Source organism: Oculina patagonica, chromosome 2 (assembly GCF_052425735.1).
Source record: "Oculina patagonica isolate OP01 chromosome 2, crgOcupat, whole genome shotgun sequence".
NCBI classification, from domain to species: Eukaryota; Metazoa; Cnidaria; class Anthozoa; order Scleractinia; family Oculinidae; genus Oculina; species Oculina patagonica.
Genome location: NC_135759.1, coordinates 11,751,101 through 11,769,357, shown reverse-complemented (window position 1 = coordinate 11,769,357; position 18,257 = coordinate 11,751,101). Strand labels below are relative to the sequence as shown.

General features: G+C 37.9%; 1 protein-coding gene across 1 annotated transcript in view; it reads left to right on the top strand.

Annotated features, from left to right (window-relative positions):
* Window positions 1-18,257, top strand: part of LOC144638889 (fidgetin-like protein 1) — a 31,349-nt gene that overhangs the window by 12,334 nt on the left and 758 nt on the right. The window contains exons 5-18 of the mRNA XM_078498184.1: window positions 140-505; window positions 5,664-5,718; window positions 6,360-6,511; window positions 6,831-6,944; window positions 8,634-8,749; window positions 9,670-9,738; window positions 10,582-10,708; window positions 11,310-11,410; window positions 13,288-13,367; window positions 14,238-14,308; window positions 15,794-15,955; window positions 16,199-16,254; window positions 17,164-17,327; window positions 17,404-17,498. Coding sequence (XP_078354310.1) covers window positions 140-505; window positions 5,664-5,718; window positions 6,360-6,511; window positions 6,831-6,944; window positions 8,634-8,749; window positions 9,670-9,738; window positions 10,582-10,708; window positions 11,310-11,410; window positions 13,288-13,367; window positions 14,238-14,308; window positions 15,794-15,955; window positions 16,199-16,254; window positions 17,164-17,327; window positions 17,404-17,498 — 1,728 coding nt within the window. The remainder of the gene's footprint in view (window positions 1-139; window positions 506-5,663; window positions 5,719-6,359; window positions 6,512-6,830; window positions 6,945-8,633; window positions 8,750-9,669; window positions 9,739-10,581; window positions 10,709-11,309; window positions 11,411-13,287; window positions 13,368-14,237; window positions 14,309-15,793; window positions 15,956-16,198; window positions 16,255-17,163; window positions 17,328-17,403; window positions 17,499-18,257) is intronic.

Genomic DNA, 18,257 nt, shown 5'->3' with positions numbered 1-18,257 from the left:
ATGGTATGGCTTCACAAGGGCTGCTGAAGTTACCAATGGCAGAGTAGGGACATCTGAGTTTCAGCCAAACGTCTCTCTTATCTAGTTTGTGGATTATATAATTTTGCAACAAAAATAAAATACTTTCTTTTATTACCAGGCCCCTAAAAGAGAACACTTTGAAGAAGAAATCCTTCAAGGAGATGTCCCACCTTATGGATCATGTGCTCCTTTGAGAAATCAATCCCCACCAGAGGATCAGTGCCCTCCAATTAGAGAAACCTATGGGAAAACTGAAAACAGTTCTATAGCTGACATGACACAGCATTCTGCAATTTTGCCCAATTCCAGCAGCAAGCCCAAGATGAATGAAGTCATAACCAGTAGTCAGATACAGATATTGGACTCCTCAAGTTCTAGCATATCATTAACAAATGGCCCAGGACACTCACCATTTGACAGCAAGTTTAATGGTAAAGACATTAGTGGGAAATTTTCCATGACAAGGGAAAACATTAACGAGCTGGTAAGAATTGTTATCATGTTCAGTGCAGTACAGTATCCACTTTTAATAAGAACCTCCTACAATTATTTTCACCTCAGTCTTTTTGCCTGGGCTTTGCATACTTGGAAGTCAACATTTTAACGGTCTGATGTGAACTAGTATCCTGTAGATCTGTACAGTATTGTACCTTATTTTTAACCTTCTAATTACAAAAATAAAGGCATTCATTTACGTGTCCATACTAAAGTTGCATTTAGATTTCCATGGCACTGTCAAATTCAATTTAATTTTGTCACCCGAATTCTGAGAATTTAATGCCCATTTTTCTAAGAAGGTAAAAAGCGTTCTCTGGTATAATAATTTAAAAATTATTAGCTATCAACAGCCAGACTGCTGTCTTCGACGGATAAAAATAAAGTGATAAAATGGACCTAAAAATTTGAATATGAATAGCGAATCGCATAAATTAAAAAGTTAAAAGTATGTGTAAAAGAATGTTAAAAAATGCTAAAAGTGTATAAATTACTGTTTGTTTAAAAGAATGTTATATTCTCCTGGCAGAGGGCACGAATTGTTGTCGGCCTCGACTGTTTTTGCTGTGTGCCACGATTCTAGTGTCTTTCTAATGCGATTATTGCCCTTGTCAATTATCTCCGCATTGTCAAAGTCGATGGCGTGATCAAGAGTCCAAGCATGTTTCGCTATATTGGAGCCTTTAGCACATTGTTTAGTATTCCAGGTTCGGTAATGCCTTTGATGTAAGGAAGGACCGCGAAACTCTGACTATTCATTGGATCAGCCCAACTGAAGAACATCCCAACCAGTTCTTCAGGGGAAGGTGTTGGGGTAGCCTGCGTGGCAGGCGCCGTTAGTTTCTAGCGCGCGTATGGGAGAAACGTGAAAAGGCGCGAGAGGGCCATGCGAGGAAAAAATCGAGGAGATGCCTGCCCGAAACCCACCGAAACGTGTTTGCCGCCCACAATTAAAATTAGGTGACAGCGCTGGGTCAACTGTCAAAATAAATGAGTGAGAACAGACTTCAATCTTGCGGGAGCGAAATCTGAAACCCCTTTCATTTTCGCGGAATGATCAAACCAACAAAGCGCCAATTTTGCCATGTGAGTCGATCGAGCTATGGCTTCGAAGCCGTCGAAATTGGGCAGAGAAAGGAATGAAAATCAATCTTTCTGCCGTCTTTGTTCGAAAAACTTGAGGATTACCTACGGTCAGTGTGGTGAGAAAGCAGGATTTTCTTCGTATTTTAATTTGTTCAAACCATCGGCACGCAAGAATATCGGAAATGAATGTGCAATTGCGACGAGTCTCAGGAAGATCGGGATACAAGCTGAAAAACGTGAAGGACTTTCAGATATAGTTTGCAGTCCGTGCGGACGCAAACTGGTCAATCTGTGTGCTACATTTAACAATGTGTCTGAGGTTTTTGCTAGAGAATGTTTGGGCGGTGCGGCTGGCGAGACGGAGGAAGGACAAGTCGCTAAGAGAAAGAGCAGTGAACTAACTCCCGGGAGAAGTCCGGGAGTTCGAAAGCAAAAACGCGTTGTTTCCCCTCTAAAAACCGTGGAAAACACAATCCATCAACGCAAGGAACTTTTCGCGGACACTGTTGACAAAAGAAAAGATAGCATGGAGGATGCAATGGTGGAAAAGTTGAATGTCGACGATTTAGACACATCAAAAGGCTCAAAGATCAAGGTTGTCGTGGCGTACCCTTCAGGAAATGTCGACGTCCACGCAACTTTCGATCCAGAAATCCAGTCGGTGATTACCAATCTGTCGCTTGGTCGTTGGAGTACCACCATTAGATCCATGTTCAGCCATCAGCTGGTTTTTCCCCGAGATTTTTGCTGTTCTAAACGAGAAAAGTCAAAGAGAATTCGCCCTATACAGCAAATATGAAAGCTGCCTGAAGTTCACTAGCCCAGACCAGCTTGGAGTGTTTTCGAATCGAACATTGGCGAAACAAATTTCTGTCGAATGTCCTATTTTTAGTTCAGTGGTGACGGGAGCGTGCAAACACGAAGGACATTCCTCCACTTTTAATGCGATTGCACTTGCCACGTCTGCACTAGCACGAGCAAGAAATCCGAAAATGTCCGCCGTCGCATACAGGTTGTCCACGGTCTTATTCCATAGTGGAGTAAGTTACAGTGACACCATAAGACTGAATCGACTAGGTGTATGCATGTCTCCCGATCAGGTTATTGCACTGCATGGAAAAATGGGAGAAAACTTTGACAATAAAGTTCAAGTCTGGAAAAAATCTGTGAAGGAGAAAAAAGCATGTGACACAAATACTGTAGAATTCCGGTTATAAGCCCCCCCGCTTTTTAGCCCCCCCCCGGTTATAGGCCCATCATCCTGGAAACAAAAAAATACATCCGGTTATAAGCCCCCCCGGATATAAGCCCCCCTCTACCAGATGACAGTACTGAACAGGGCTAAATGTTGCTTTATTATGCGTTTTTAACTTTAAAACGCATTTCCCCCCCGAAAAAAAAAAAAAAAAAAACCAAAAAAAAAAAAAATTTCTCTCAGCATTTTGAGTACAATTAAGCTTAAATACAATTATAATGAGGTTCAGAATTGTCAGTGTATAATATTAATATTATAAAAATAAATGTTTGAAGTAAGACACGATAATCTAGCATCCTTGGTATTTAATTTGTTGCAAGGTTGATTTTAAAACTATTAACAGAATATTTACCTTCACGGAAGATAGATCTCAGCGTAGCTAGTTCCTCGAAAGAAGCACGAAACACATCTCCTTGTTTCTTCTTTTAAGAAGTGTCATCTGACCTGAAAACATATAAACAGAAGAGTATTAAGGTAAAGAAGATCACTCTGGAAGTTGAAAAAGATTCTAAACAAGTAACGAGATGGTGGTTGTACACTTTTAAAAGCGAACTAACCAACTGGCCATTGAGCACGAATTCAATGGCCAGTTGCCATTCCTCGACACCCTTATTTCTCGCGACAATAATAGGCTCAACATTGATGTCATCGGAAGCCCACACACAGGGATAGATACCTTGACTTCCGCTCACATCATGACAGAGAGCACAAATCAGCACTGCAGCGACACTTTTGCATAGAGCTCTAAAACTACCAAACTCGGAATCTGGAAAAGCCCGTGAAATTGATCGCATTAACATCGCGTTACAATCTAATGGCTACCCACCAAAAGTCACTGCTGATATCATTAGAAAGAAATCTTCAACTCCCCCAACACCTTCCCCTGAAGAACTGGTTGGGATGTTCTTCAGTTGGGCTGATCCAATGAATTGTCAGAGTTTCGTGGTCCTTCCTTACATCAAAGGCATTACCGAACCTCTTACAAGAATTCTCAAAAGTCATGATACCCGAGTAACCAACAAACCAATCAAGACACTACAACAAGAGTTCCCTGTTCCCAAGTTTCGACCTCGGGTCGACGACCAGTGCAATGTTGTTTACAAATTAAAATCCCTTGCGCGTCTTGTCCCTGGAGTTACATCGGCGAGACAAAAAGATCGTTTAATACACGGCGAAAAGAACATATCAGGAATACTAAACAATGTGCTAAAGGCTCCAATATAGCGAAACATGCTTGGACTCCTCTTGATCACGCCATTGACTTTGACAATGCGGAGATAATTGACAAGGGCAATAATCGCATTAGAAAGACACTAGAATCGTGGCACACAGCAAAAACAGTCGAGGCCGACAACAATTCGTGCCCTCTGCCAGGAGAATATAACATTCTTTTAAACAAACAGTAATTTATACACTTTTAGCATTCTTTTAACATTCTATTACACATACTTTTAACTTTTTAATTTATGAGATTCGCTAGTCATATTCAAATTTTTAGGTCCATTTTATCACTTTATTTTTATCCGTGGAAGACAGCAGTCCGGCTGTCGAAAGCTAATAATTTTTAAATTATTTTACCAGAGAACGCTTTTTACCTTCTTACAATGAATCCTGGTATCGGATCTTCAATATTTTTATGCCCATTTTTCTGTTTGAAAACTATAAGCTTATATTTTCTTCATGAGGTAACTTTGTCAACATTTAGAACTTTGTTATGCAGACCGAGTCTTTTTACCTGTTGTCACTGCAAAAGTGTTTTCCTTAAAGGAAACCTCCCCTCTTACAGCATGTTGGCGTTGAATTGTTTGAAATAATGCCTAAATTACAAATTTCACAGGACAATGGAGAAATCACATTTAATAGCAACAAAAAAGGGGAGAAGTTTATCGCTTTTAAATTTCCTGCGTGCCTTCATTTTGGATTTTGTGACATATAATGGTTGCCGCTATTGTTAGAAAGCAAATGATCTTTTGTTTGAAACAATTGGGCAAACATTACACGTCATAAAATCCAAAATGGCTGCATGCAGGTATTTTTAAAGCAATAATCTTACAAGTCCACTTTTTGTTGCTATTAAATGTTATTTCTCCCTTTTCCTGTAAAATTTGAAATTTAGGCACTATTTCAAACAATTGAATGTCAACTTGTCGTAAGAGTAGAGGTTCCCTTTGATTGTGTCAATTGTGTTATTTTCCTTGATGAATAATTTTCTTTATTTATTATTATTATTATTATTATTATTATTATTATTGTTATTATTATTATCATCATTATCTTATTTTATTTATCACTAAGGTAGTTTGTTTGGCTTACAATAATAAAAAATGACCTTGACTTGCATGAAAAACCCTCCCATACTTTTTAATGGTTTATAAAACAAAGTTAGGGAGTTTTTTCTTAACCGAAACACCCCAACTGTGGGTCTTTGGTCAAAATCCTATTCTTTTTATCCTTTATGCTTTCCGCTTATATCTATAAAAATCATTTTCAGTCATGTAATAAATCTCTTGCTCAGGATTGTGGTGTACTGGGAGTACATGAGCGCTTGTTTTTTTTTCCGTGTGGCATCGCTATGCTGATGATAAATGTCAATTAGTTGTAGACCAGAGTGCTCCCTGTAGATAATCATGGTACAAAAACCACAAAGTATATTTGGGAGAATATCCACTAACTAGGTTAAACAAGTGATAAACTATCTACTAATTCTACTGTGATCGCAATGAAAATGGTGCACTTCAGTCCATTCATTCCAGCATGTCGACTTGCAGAATATAGCTGCTAAATTTGATTCAAACTGTGTCCACAGCCCAGCTCATCAGGACATTCTGGAATAAAAAGGAAAGCAACTAGTCCATGTCCAGGTATGCATCATTTATAATAAGTGTCTTTTAATTACTGGTAGTTGATCAAACTGGCCTTTTAAATTTATAGTATAAAAATACTAACAAACCAGTGGCCCACTAAAAGTGTACTAGAATACGATTACTAAAACTATGGATAAACTATGAAACACTATAATGAATAAAAATACAAGAAATACTAGATAAAATATAAAAAAGGTAAAAAGGGTAAAAAAAATTGTAACTAAATTACAGAATAAAGTGATTAAAAGCTGCTCTTCTTGAAAAATTCTCTTCCACAGAGAGTTCCTAAAAGATTTAAGAGTTGGTATTTTTCACATAGATAGCGGTAAACTGTTCCAGGCTTGACATGCAGTCATGGTAAATGTTCCTCGTCTTTCTTTCAGTTTGTCTTACTATATCGATTAATAACACCAAGCAATATCTCAGCCAATCTTAAAGCCTTGTCAATTTTTTTTGGTATCAGGCATGTTGGATGGTAGAATCCAATTGCAAGTGTCCATTTAAAACAGGTTATAAAAACACTAGAAATGTCCTCTCAGCAAGGGGCGTCTGCTTAAGAGTAAGGAAAATACCTTTCGGGGCCTTGGTTTGGCCTGAGGTTTGGCTATATGACTTTGCATTTATTTTATTGGTTTTAGGTGGAGACAGAATCAGTTCTATTCATGGTCATCAAAATCCTGGGAAAAGAGTTCATCCTCATGGGACATTAAATAATAGAGGACCAACATGTCCAGCCACTGAAAACAATTCTTCATCTGCAGTTCAAAGCAGAAATTTTCAGTTTTTCCAGGTGAGGAAACATTCAAAGGTGGAGTTTTCAATGACAAAGAATTTGGAAGATCAGTGGATGTTTAAAATTGTTTATTTAATCATTGCAATATTTTTTGTTGGAAGTACATTTTCTTGTGTGTTCCACATAACAAAGTAGCATGCAGTAGATTAATAATGAAAATGATAATTATATGGATTGGGTAGCCAGTTGTAATGCTGGCCAGCAGCATTACAGTACAATGTATACATAAGTTTGTGCACAGGACACTATTGTGAAATTCGTTAAAACATGAAATGATTGGATTGTCAATTAAAATACCTATTTTCTTTTATTGAAGGGTTATGGTGATACAAGATTGTCAGGAAAAACCTTAGACACACAGAGCTGTTCAGATGATGCAGAGCAGGAAAGTAAAGCTTCATCTGATTTTATCACTGCAAAACAAAAATATGTAAGTACAAATTTTGTAAAAGCTAACTAAACTTTTGAAATGCAACAGACGATGAGTGGTAAAAAGAAAAATGACAAATATAAACAGCTGTTGCAATTGCGAGTTGTTTCCTTAACATTTGCAATGCAAAAACGCAATACAAAATCTACATAGTAACTGGCAAATGATTAAAAAAGAGGCCCTTTAAGAGGGTCAGAAAGAGGTGTCGTCATGCATTGTTCCCTGGAATTAAAATCGACAATTCATGGTTGAATCACGGGAATTAAAACAGACTTTTCGTGAATAACGCATAATTTAGCAGTTGATTTTATTTTTCACCCATATAGTATTACAAAACTGACGTGTCAACCATTTTGAATTATCGCATACATATGAAATAATTGTTTTTCATGCTATAAAATACTAAAATACAATAATTCACAAATGAATGCCGTCTGGACATGTCTAGGATTGGTAGTCTTGGTAGTGCGTAACGAGTGTGGCATTTTGTTGACAGACTTGATCTTGAAACTTCAAGTACCGAGAACGTTTTTTAGTTCTGACATGACTGACATGCATTAATTACTACTATAAACATTGAATATTTCACAAAAAATGAGCTTAATACAGTATAGACCATGTTCACGAATCTCGAGAAATAAATTAGTTATTTCACGAATCACGGGAGTACTTTTGTTCACTGATCACGGAAAAAAATTCTTTCTTTCACGATTCACGGCAATTAAAAATAGGCGATTACGGTTCATGGAAAAACCTCTTTTCTACCCTCAAAAAACAAAGAGCTAGTACAGGGCTCGAGACTAACGGTAGCCAACTAGCCAAAGGCTACTAAAATTTAGGTTTTGGCTACCAGGTTTAGCATTCCTCCCACTTTGGCTAGTGAAAAACTCGGAAACGTCAACTGTTCTTGATAGAAATCAATATACCTGACTAGTGAAAAATTACTTTTGGCTAGTAAAATCTGACATGTCACTAGCCATTAAAAATAATAATAATAATTATTAGTGGTATAATTTCCAGCTCTAGATGAAAGTGAGAATCCTGTATTCTGATTGGCCAAGATTAGCTTGGCTTATCATGCTATAATCGAGGCTTAGTTACTAAAGTATGCCACATTTGTCATCTATGCAAGTACATTTAAACATGACGAAAGTCCGGGATATTCAAAGCATTGGGAATTATTTTAGGTACATGACACCAAGGCCTTTTGATCAAAGAATGTAACCATGATGTATGTGTATGCAGGCGAACATGTGTGTATTAATAATGTTTAAATTCGTTATTAATTTTGTAGCTCTTGATAATCAGCTGTAAAAATTACATGGCACTTTTAACAATTGTTCACCTCAAACTCAGTGAACACTGGTGAATATTTACCTTAACTTCATCTTGATAAATATCGTATGTTCAGTTTGCCTTTGGCAAATGGCTGTTAAGTATTGTGACTGCTTATACACAGTCAAACTCTTTGGTGCCACTTAGAATTCAAAATGGAGCTTTTTTTCTTCAGTCACTTGCCAATCAGTTATTTACAACTAATGGGTTTAATATCTATTGATTTAACAATGCCTAAATTGAAGTGAAGTAACACTTGCCTGTGTTACTTGACTTTATGTTGGTTTGTGATGGAACACTTCAATTCAAGACTTTATGTATAGGATATTTTGTTGATACATTATTTTTTTTCAGGTGATTGATTCTAAAAAAAAGAACTTTCAACATGAAGGTGACTCTGGGTTTCTGAGACAGCAGGGTGCAATAAATAATGCAAATTATGGAAATACAAGGAGAACATTGGGAACCAGGTAAGTCATTTCTTTCTGTAAAAAAAATGACCTCTTGGTGTAACAACTGGGCCCTGAATAGACAAGGTGGTGACAAAGTCAACTTTTAAATAAATGAAGGTACTGAACTCACACGATGACTAGCTCCCATTTGACTTGATAGCTGAGTTGGTAAAGCACTACACCGGCGTTCTTGAGGTCATGGGTTCAAATCTTGTTCAACAATAAGTTTTTTAAGGCATTCTTTTTGCAACTGCTCAAATAATTATATGACTGTTTATATATTCACTTTCACTAAAAACACATAAAGATATTGCTGTGTGCTTGCAATAATAATTATTATTAATAAGGTATAAAATGCCAGAAACTGAAAAGAAGGGGATTAAAAAAGTTAGAAGCAGTTGACTCTTAGAAAGTAAGTGGCTAAAACGAGAAACGCATTAAATTGTTTGTGTTTACCATGATAAATATTCTAATGGGATTTGTGGCGATACTTGTAATTTGTACATAGCAATATATTGCAAATAGAAAATCTTGTATTTTTTTGTAACGTAGTGTGGTGGGACGTGAATTGGGCCGTACATGTACATGTACTTTCCCTTTTGTGTAAATTCTTGTTACAAATTGATACTTTTGTTTATCTCGCAAATGTTTGTAACAGGATAGTTTAATTCATACATGTATATATTGCAAATTTTTAATGTGACTGTTTTCCAGCGTGTAAGGTGGATTAAGGACCCAAGAGGGAAGTAGTTAAAGGTAAAATAGAGGTGGACACACAAAGTGAAGGCTTATCTATAATGTTTTGTTTGCCTACTGGTTCTAAGTCTAAAGGAGCAACGTCAGGGAAAACACATCTTGAAAAAACTTGCAAGTTTTTTCGAGTTTGACGATCGTAATCTGCCTTAATCTTCATCAGTAACATTAGCATTTTGTTTCAGACGTGGTCCAAGCCGCCAGTTTATTCCTCCAGTTTTGAATCGCGGTGATGATGTTGATGGATTGCAAAGGTATGTTAGTTCACAGAAAGTGAATCCACCCCAGCAATAAAGTTCATAGTTTATAACCAATTCTAACCTCCATTTGCAAACTACACATGCATGTACATGCGGTGTGCTGACTCTAAGAATGACTTCAAGTGAGACAAGACTAGAGGTGACAACCATGCAAATCACATTAAATTTGATTGATTGCACTTTCATTTCCATGATAAGAGGAACTTGTAGAAGTGACATATAACGGAAACATTTAAACTTGACTGACAAGCTACCACATGATCCTGTGAGCACCCATTGACTATGCTATTAATCACTCTCTCGCTCGTTCACATGCTTAGTATCGTTTTCATTGCTACCTCCACCTAGAACTGCAGCTGAACTTTAAATAGCAATAATTTAACTTAATTTTACGTTGTGGGGATTGTCTCTTACTTGTGATCTTGAAACATACAGGTAAATCAACGTTATTGTTGTTATACACTGTATCCGCTGGCTAGTTTCACTGTTCTCACAGTATTTTGAGTGTTCTTTAATCCACAAGTGCTTGTATTGCTCAACAATGCACTTAGGAAGGTTTGCATTCCCTTTTAAGAAATGTAAAAAATTGCACATGTTAAAACTTTTTACCTGCATCATTTTGATGTAAGCCACATGCTTTATCAGCTATGATGAACAGAACTCATGCTAACCAATCATAGTGTCCACAATTCCACGAATGTTTTTTATGTATAATGTCCCTTGAAACATTTCTTGTGTTCCTCTTCCTCCTTCTCTCTGTTTAAGTACTACTTTATCTATACGCATTTCTAATCTATATTGATGAAAAATTAAAACTATTCTACCTGACCTTTTCAGAGGTGCTGTTTGCTCGGCAACCAATCCAAATTACAGTGGGAAGAATCAAAATGTTAGCAATGACCCAGAAGTTGACGAGAGGCTGAAAAACATTGAGCCAAGGATGGTAGAACTGATAACTAATGAGGTAAGGGAAAAACATGATTGTTATACATGAAAAACCACCGCAGCTGTGTACGCAACTTAAGCTGTTGCAAAATGAAAGCCTGACTGGTGCAGTGCTCTACCAACTGAGCTATGAAGGCAACGGGAGCTGGTCACTTTGTAGAGTTCATAAGAATTATTCCCAGAAGAATATGAAGATGTTGAAGTTATATGATGTGGTGGGTCATTGGCTGGATTCCGTTGAAGGCTAATTTTTTCAGTCTTCTTTTTGCACGTTTTGGATGTTCCACTTCAGCACATATAGCTGCACCAGTCTTTCATGTGTTCATATTGAACCTTGCGCCTGCAATTCAATTATATATTTCACCCCCCCCCCCCCCCTTTACCAAAAAGGCGTTATATACTAAATACTTATAATTATTCACTTGCTATCAAGTCCACTCTCAGTTAGAGGAGTTAAAGGGCCACTGCACCGGTACTGCTCCAAGCATGTACATTTGAATAATTCGTCTACCAAATAATAGTCTGTTAAAAAGACTGTTAACCTCACAAAGCAGCAGCCATCTGAGTGCAGTGATGCCTGTCACTAGTGAACAAATCAATAATCCTTTTTTTTTTCTCAGATTATGGACCATGGTCCACCATTGTCGTGGGATGATATTGCAGGACTTGAATTTGCTAAGAATGTTATCAAGGAGATTGTTGTGTGGCCCATGCTAAGACCGTAAGTGAACCGCAATTCTATTGTGCCTTGTGATTATTGTGTGAGTTTGGTGTGTTGCAAAATGTGATACTAATCAAAAGTGTTAACAACTGAAAATGTCATAACATTGATCTGAACTGTAAAACAATCTTAAAACAGTCTCTCAGTGATAACTTTGAGCCAATTCTGTGGTGATGTTCTAATTGACAGAGTTTAAAGAACAACAACATGGATAATGCAACAAGGATTTTGCTTGATAGCGAAACATATAGCACTGGAAAAACTTCACAAAACATTACTGTCGTAAATAGGATACTCAACATCAAGCCGTTTGTCATAGCTAGACTTCATTTCCAAGGGTACAGCAAGCCGATGGGACAAATGCAAATCGAATATAAATCAAATGCAAATTTCCCTTTTTCCGGTATTGTCGACCTGGACTAGAGCTGAACATAGCGATAAAAGGAAAGATTGACTCCTTACCTTCATTTGAAAGACTAAGCTTAGACGGCAAACTTGGTATGCGAAAGTTTGACAAGATAGGAGGGTTAGAAGAACGACATAAGCTATCAAACAAATTGTCAGTGAAAAACTCTCTCTACCCAGAGTAAGACTCTTTCAAAGACTCGAGAAATCAATGAGAGATAACCTTTGGGAGAAAATGTAGCACCAAAAACAGACAAATACAACGCCTCCCATACCACCTCTTGAAACCTCTTGAAAATGGATTTGATGAGTTCAGCTAAAAGGGCTTTAGATGATGGGCCATAACTTGGTGTGCAGTGATTATTGTGCAGCCATAGCCGACAAAACTTAACCCACATCACCCGTCAGCTTAGACCTTCAACTCTTGAACACGTCAAATCCCATACCTGGAACATTCAAGATTTTGCGACTGGCGTCGGGGAGTGTCGGATCTTCAGTAAATTAGTCCTCAATGTTGCCTTGATTGTGAATCATGAAAAAAAAAATAAAACCTTAGCCACTTAATAGGGAAACTACTGATTTAAATGAAATATATCAACTCAACTACAGGTCCGCCCTGAGCATGTTGTTCTGTTAGACAAAGCCAACGAAGAAACCAAAGATGAAGAGCTCAGAAATCTGACAGAAACCATACAAACAGGCAAAAGCTGACAAAACTGACCCAGGCATCAACCTGAAGTTCGACTTAGAGCAGAGTTTTATGTGGCGGACCAGCAACAAAACTAAAGAACTTCTAGACCAAAAATACTTGTTCCCATCCAATAACTCTCTCACTGATATTGTTTTCCTTACTTGTTTGAACTGTCAGGTAGCAAACAAAATGCACCACATTGACAAGCTGTATGTACCTCTGTATTATTTAGAGTTTTGGAAATAACCACTGATTTACCTTATGAGCGGTTGCCCTACAAAGAAGATTGGGGGCCGCATGAGGCAAATAAAAAAGTCTTGTGACATATATTACTTCTTCTGTGGCACAAATCAAAATCGGAGAGCCAGTTCGTCTGAAACGAAAACAGAAACGAAAAGGAAAAAAAAACATCATTTGACCATACTTCTACATCTAAATACTAAAAAGGTCATTGGATCAAGAATCCGGGGCACATGACCATAAAATAATGAACCGGGACGATAGTAGTCACATGAAGTTTGAGAGATGATACTTGGTGCTTCACTGTGTTGCGTGGTGTTACGCGTTGGTGCTTGTGTTACGCAGTGATACTCATCGTGTTACTTGGTATTAAACTGTAGCGTGATGCTCGCTGATAAATGATATTACGTGTTGTTTCATGGTTACTCAGTGTCACAATTGTTCGAGCGTAGCCCCCAACCCTCCTGATAACTCCAGTAGTCATATCTGTTTTAAGCTGGTTTTTCAAGTAGAAGATAACATCTTTTGTTTCTTGTAATAGTGACATTTTCAAAGGTTTGCGAGGTCCACCTAAAGGAATCTTATTATTTGGACCTCCTGGAACTGGAAAAACATTAATTGGTAAATATAAATTGTTTATACCTTAGTCGAAATGTACATGATGAGTACATTTACATACCGTGTTCCTTCCCTTTAAATGAATTGCTTACAAAGAACAAAAGTTCTCTATTTATCTCCTGGGGCGTGTTTTCTTCTGAGGGGGGGGGGGGGGGAGGATTAAAGGACAAGGTTCTTATTAAAGAGTGTTTTTTTTTCAAACCATATATTATAAAGGGTACATATAAAATAAATAAAGTGTTTTCATGCTGTTTACTAGCACATGAATCAGATTTAAGGCCTTCAAGCCCAAAGAGCGTTTTATAGCTCACATGTAGATAAACTCGCTAAGACCAGCTACTTCAGTTCACTAACAAGTAACAAGCAACTTAGTAACACACTAAAGTTCTTTAAAAGTTCTGACGCTGACCTGTGTTGAACGTAACACTACGCTCATAATAAACTTTTACAAGACGTTTCCCAGTGTCGCGCAGTGTTCGCGTGTACTTGTATTAGCCACTCGCGCGCGTACAAATGTGTAACCGTTAAAAAAAGCCGTTGCTTATTTCTGCCATATTTAAACCGAAGAAGACCGAAGGTTTTCGGTGGAAACGTCTTGTAAAAGTTTATTATGAGCGTAGTGTTACGTTCAACACAAGTCAGCGTCAGAACTTTTAAAGAACTTTAATGTCTTCTCCTGACTGCAATTTTAGTATTTTTCGTTTAGTAACACACTCTTTGGTAAAAAAAAAAATAGATATTTGAAATAAATGGATATCATTCCTTTGTGCTGGAGATATATTCTGCTTGTAATATCTGCCTGTTAAAACTTGGTATTAAAGGTACGCATAAGGGAAATGGGTACTTAATTGTGGTTAAATTTCCTAAATACAGGCAAGTGTATAGCCAGCCAGTCAAAGGCTACTTTCTTCAGTATAAGTGCGTCATCTCTTACATCAAAATGGGTAAGTTGTTTCTGTAGACGAAAGAAAATAGATGGTTTAAGACCCGAACTGTCAAACCCATGTTGTGGCTTACGGGAGGTGGTCGCTCACAACAGCTCAGACCACGTGGGGGTCTAAATTTTAGTTATAGCTTGTAGTCGTTTTGCAGCCTTATCCATGCAGAAATGCATCCATAGTCCCAAAAACACTATATTCAAAAACGTATTTAGTTATTGGAAGAAAATTCAGCAGCAGGTGACGATGAAACAGGCATTCGTGAACATCTGGTATGAGAAATAAAATGTTCAAACCTAGAAGGAAACTTTTAGTCATATCAGGGTTGTGTTAAGGCATCTCGTCACCAAGTCAAGTAATCAGCTCTAAAAGTGGGTTGCGCAAGTCGGTCGCCTGCAAGAGGTTCCGAATATTGTGATTTGATTGGTAAATTTTTCGTCTTTTGGAAAGGTGGTCACTTAAGAGAAGATATTGACGCTTACAAAGAGCCAACAAGTTTGAAGTTTCGTTGTTTTTCTAAATGCAGGAGGCGTTTCGGAAGGATTTTGTTTTACTACGAATGGTCTTTTTTTTCTGCTACGCTTTTCTATAGTGCTAAAAAACGCAAAATTTTGGAAAAATATGGAGGCGAGTGGTGAAGCTTGCGCGGGAAAAGAGGGGGGGGGGGGGGGTGAGGAAGACAAGCTCTATTTTACTTCTGCCCTTAATTCCTTCGCGTTTTTTCGTTCGCACGTAGGATCTGGAGAATAGAGGGCGACTATTCTCAGCTTCTCAGCGTGCCCATACTCAGCAAAAGGTGTAAGGGAGACAGATGAGAATAGATAACTATTCGTAGTCCAAGTAATATGAACAAACAACATCAAAGTCGACTTAGGCTTTCGCAAACCTAGGATAAACCAATATCGGCCCAGCGTGCTGTGTGTTAGATTGGTTGTTCACTAAAGACAAACTGACAGAGCCCTAAGTACAAGAACTAATGACACCAAGAGCCAAGGCAGTTCATACTTTCGACTCTACTTCTAAAAAGGCACAAATCAGAGTAATCACGATAGGGATTTTGATAATACGGCCAATCCAACACATTTACGATTTTACAAGTCACTTTCTTGATTTACCTTCTACAAGCCAACCGAGCCATAGCTGATTAATTGGGGTTTGTGTATTTCAGTGGTAGCTCGGTTGGCTCGGCAGTGAAGAAAACGCACTTAATGAACCACTTTGTCTCAGTGGTAGTTTGATAAAGGTGGCCCTGCATTCTGTAGTTTAGCTTACGAATTTCTGTAAATGGCTACAAAAACGACCGAAAAAGGAAAACATTTATAAAAACATTCTACGACAAAACAACTTTGGCTTTTAACTCCGAGCCAATTAAGCTGCTAATTACATCGACAGAGGACTTGAGTTTAACGTATTATTTTAATATTTGTTGTACATATACAGTGCTAGGCCAAGCAGGATACCAGTTGCAAAATAAAACTGTTTGTTTTGTAGGTAGGCGAAGGTGAGAAGATGGTTCGTGCATTGTTTGCTGTTGCCAGATGCCACCTTCCTGCCGTGATTTTCATCGATGAGATAGATTCACTTCTCTCACAAAGAACTGATGGCGAGCATGATGCCTCACGGAGAATCAAAACGGAATTCCTCGTGCAACTGGCAAGTGATGGTCTTTGAAGATTTCGTACCTCAAACTCTTCTGAGTTTCTTTTTTATGCCACCACTGTTTGTACTTGGCTAGGGAAGTTAATTCACCAACCTGGACTTCAAACTAGATACATCTGACTTCTTACAAGGGGCAAAATTTAGTATCACCTCAAGGAATAATCAATTAAAGGAATAATCAATTAACTACAACTTGAGATGTTACACTCAGTGTGTATTGCTTGCTTATTGTTTTAGGATGGCGCTACAACGAATTCTGACGAAAGACTATTAGTTGTTGGTGCTACAAACAGGTTAGTAACTTTTTAAATGTTGGAAAACTCATAACGTGTATTAAACAGTTGGTTTAGAAACCTTTTTCTTGGAGCTAGTTCCCTCATTAACAAACTGAGTTCACGGCAAATGGCTAGTTCTTTATTGAGTTAACTTCTCAGATATTAGCCTTTCAATCTGTAATAAATTTGCAGTTATTCCAGACGCAACGCATTACAATGAAAAATTACAAAGCTAATTACTGGCAGACATTAAAAAAATACCGTAGAATTCCGGTTATAAGCCCTGGGCTTATACAACTTCATAAGGGGTTTTGGGTGGGCTTATAAGCGGAGGGGCTTATATCCGGGAGGGCTTATAAGCGGAATGAAAAAAACGTTTCAAAACGAGCCACGAGAGTGTTGATGGAAATACGTTTTTAAGTTAAAAACACATAATAAAGCAACATTTAGCCCTATTCAGTACTGTCATCTGGTAGAGGGGGGCTTATATCCGGGGGGGCTTATAACCGGATGTATTTTTTTGTTTTCAGGATGATGGGCCTATAACCGGGGGGGCTTATAAGTGGGGGGGCTTATAACCGGAATTCTACGGTACCTCTAAAAACATCAGGGCACATTGCAGGGGCACAAGCAGCTTACAATTCTATTCCGAGGACCGAGTTAAAGAAAAAGCGTAAGGCAAATATATTTAATAATAATAATATAATAATAATAATAATAATAATAATAATAATAATAATAATAATAATAATAATAATAATAATAATGGTTTATTAACAGTATATCCATACTACATGGCTCTTCACCTGTTAATACTAACTAAATATAAAAACAAATTACAATTTGATATAAAAGACATTTCACGTTATGATATCAATGATTCTTTGCAAATGAACCATTTAAATATGTTCTGGTTTTTACTTCTAGGCCTCAAGAGATCGACGAAGCTGCGAGGCGTCGGTTAGTGAAGAGACTGTATATTCCCCTTCCTGAAGCTGGTGCACGTGAACAAATCATGTCCAGTCTACTGTCACAACAGAAGTGCAGTCTCTCTCAACAGGAGATCAGCAACATAGTTCAACAAACACATGGTATGACTGTCAAATGGCTACAATACGCTGCTGGCACCTGTGCTGCAAGATTTGATATGTTGTGATTGTTTTGCAGGTTATTCAGGCTCGGATATGGCTAACCTTTGTCGAGAAGCCGCTCTTGGACCTATAAGAAGTATAACTGATATCCAGTGTATTGATGCTGATCAGGTATTATTAAATCCCTCGTTTTTAGTCTGAACATTACCCCGTCCCACTCTTGTTCTATTGTTTTACTGCATTAAAGGGACATGGTCATCGTTCACGTTTTGAAAAAAGTCCACCTTAACCCGAAATCAAAATACGCGTAGAGAACCTTCAGAAATCTGCTTTAATCTTCTCAGTGTTTTTTTTTTTCTTCTAAATTTTCCCATTTAGTGAAACACTGAGAAGATTGAAGCAGATTTCTGAAGGTTTGTTTTGAAAAAAGTCCACAGTGGTCTTTTTTCAAAACGTGAAAACTAGTGTCCAGGTCAGCGCGGTAAGAACGCTGACCATGTCCCTTTAAGCACCGCTGCGTTGCCTGTAGGCCACCTTTTACTTTTCTCCTAAAGGTAACCTAATCCTCCTCTGTTATTGTATGAGCCTATTGAGCTATATCTGGCATGTATAGATGGGAAGAGTTTTGTGTTACGGCGCCGTTTGAGCATCCAACGCATTTTAACCACAAGCTTGATTTCGGTTATGCCTAATTTCGGTAAAAGTTCGAAATACAGTGAACGGTAGTTCGTCGAAAACGACATTGCATTACGGGTGTTATGTGTGTAGTCTCTTTGTCGTGGGCTCCTGCGTTCGACTGCTTACAACCGGAATCCTTTATTTCTGTCCATTTTCTACCCATTTTTGCAAACATTTTGCGAGAATTCTGTCCGAAGTGTGCGCCTATCAGCCGTTCATTTTTGTTTCTCTTTTTTTCTGCAGTAAGAATAG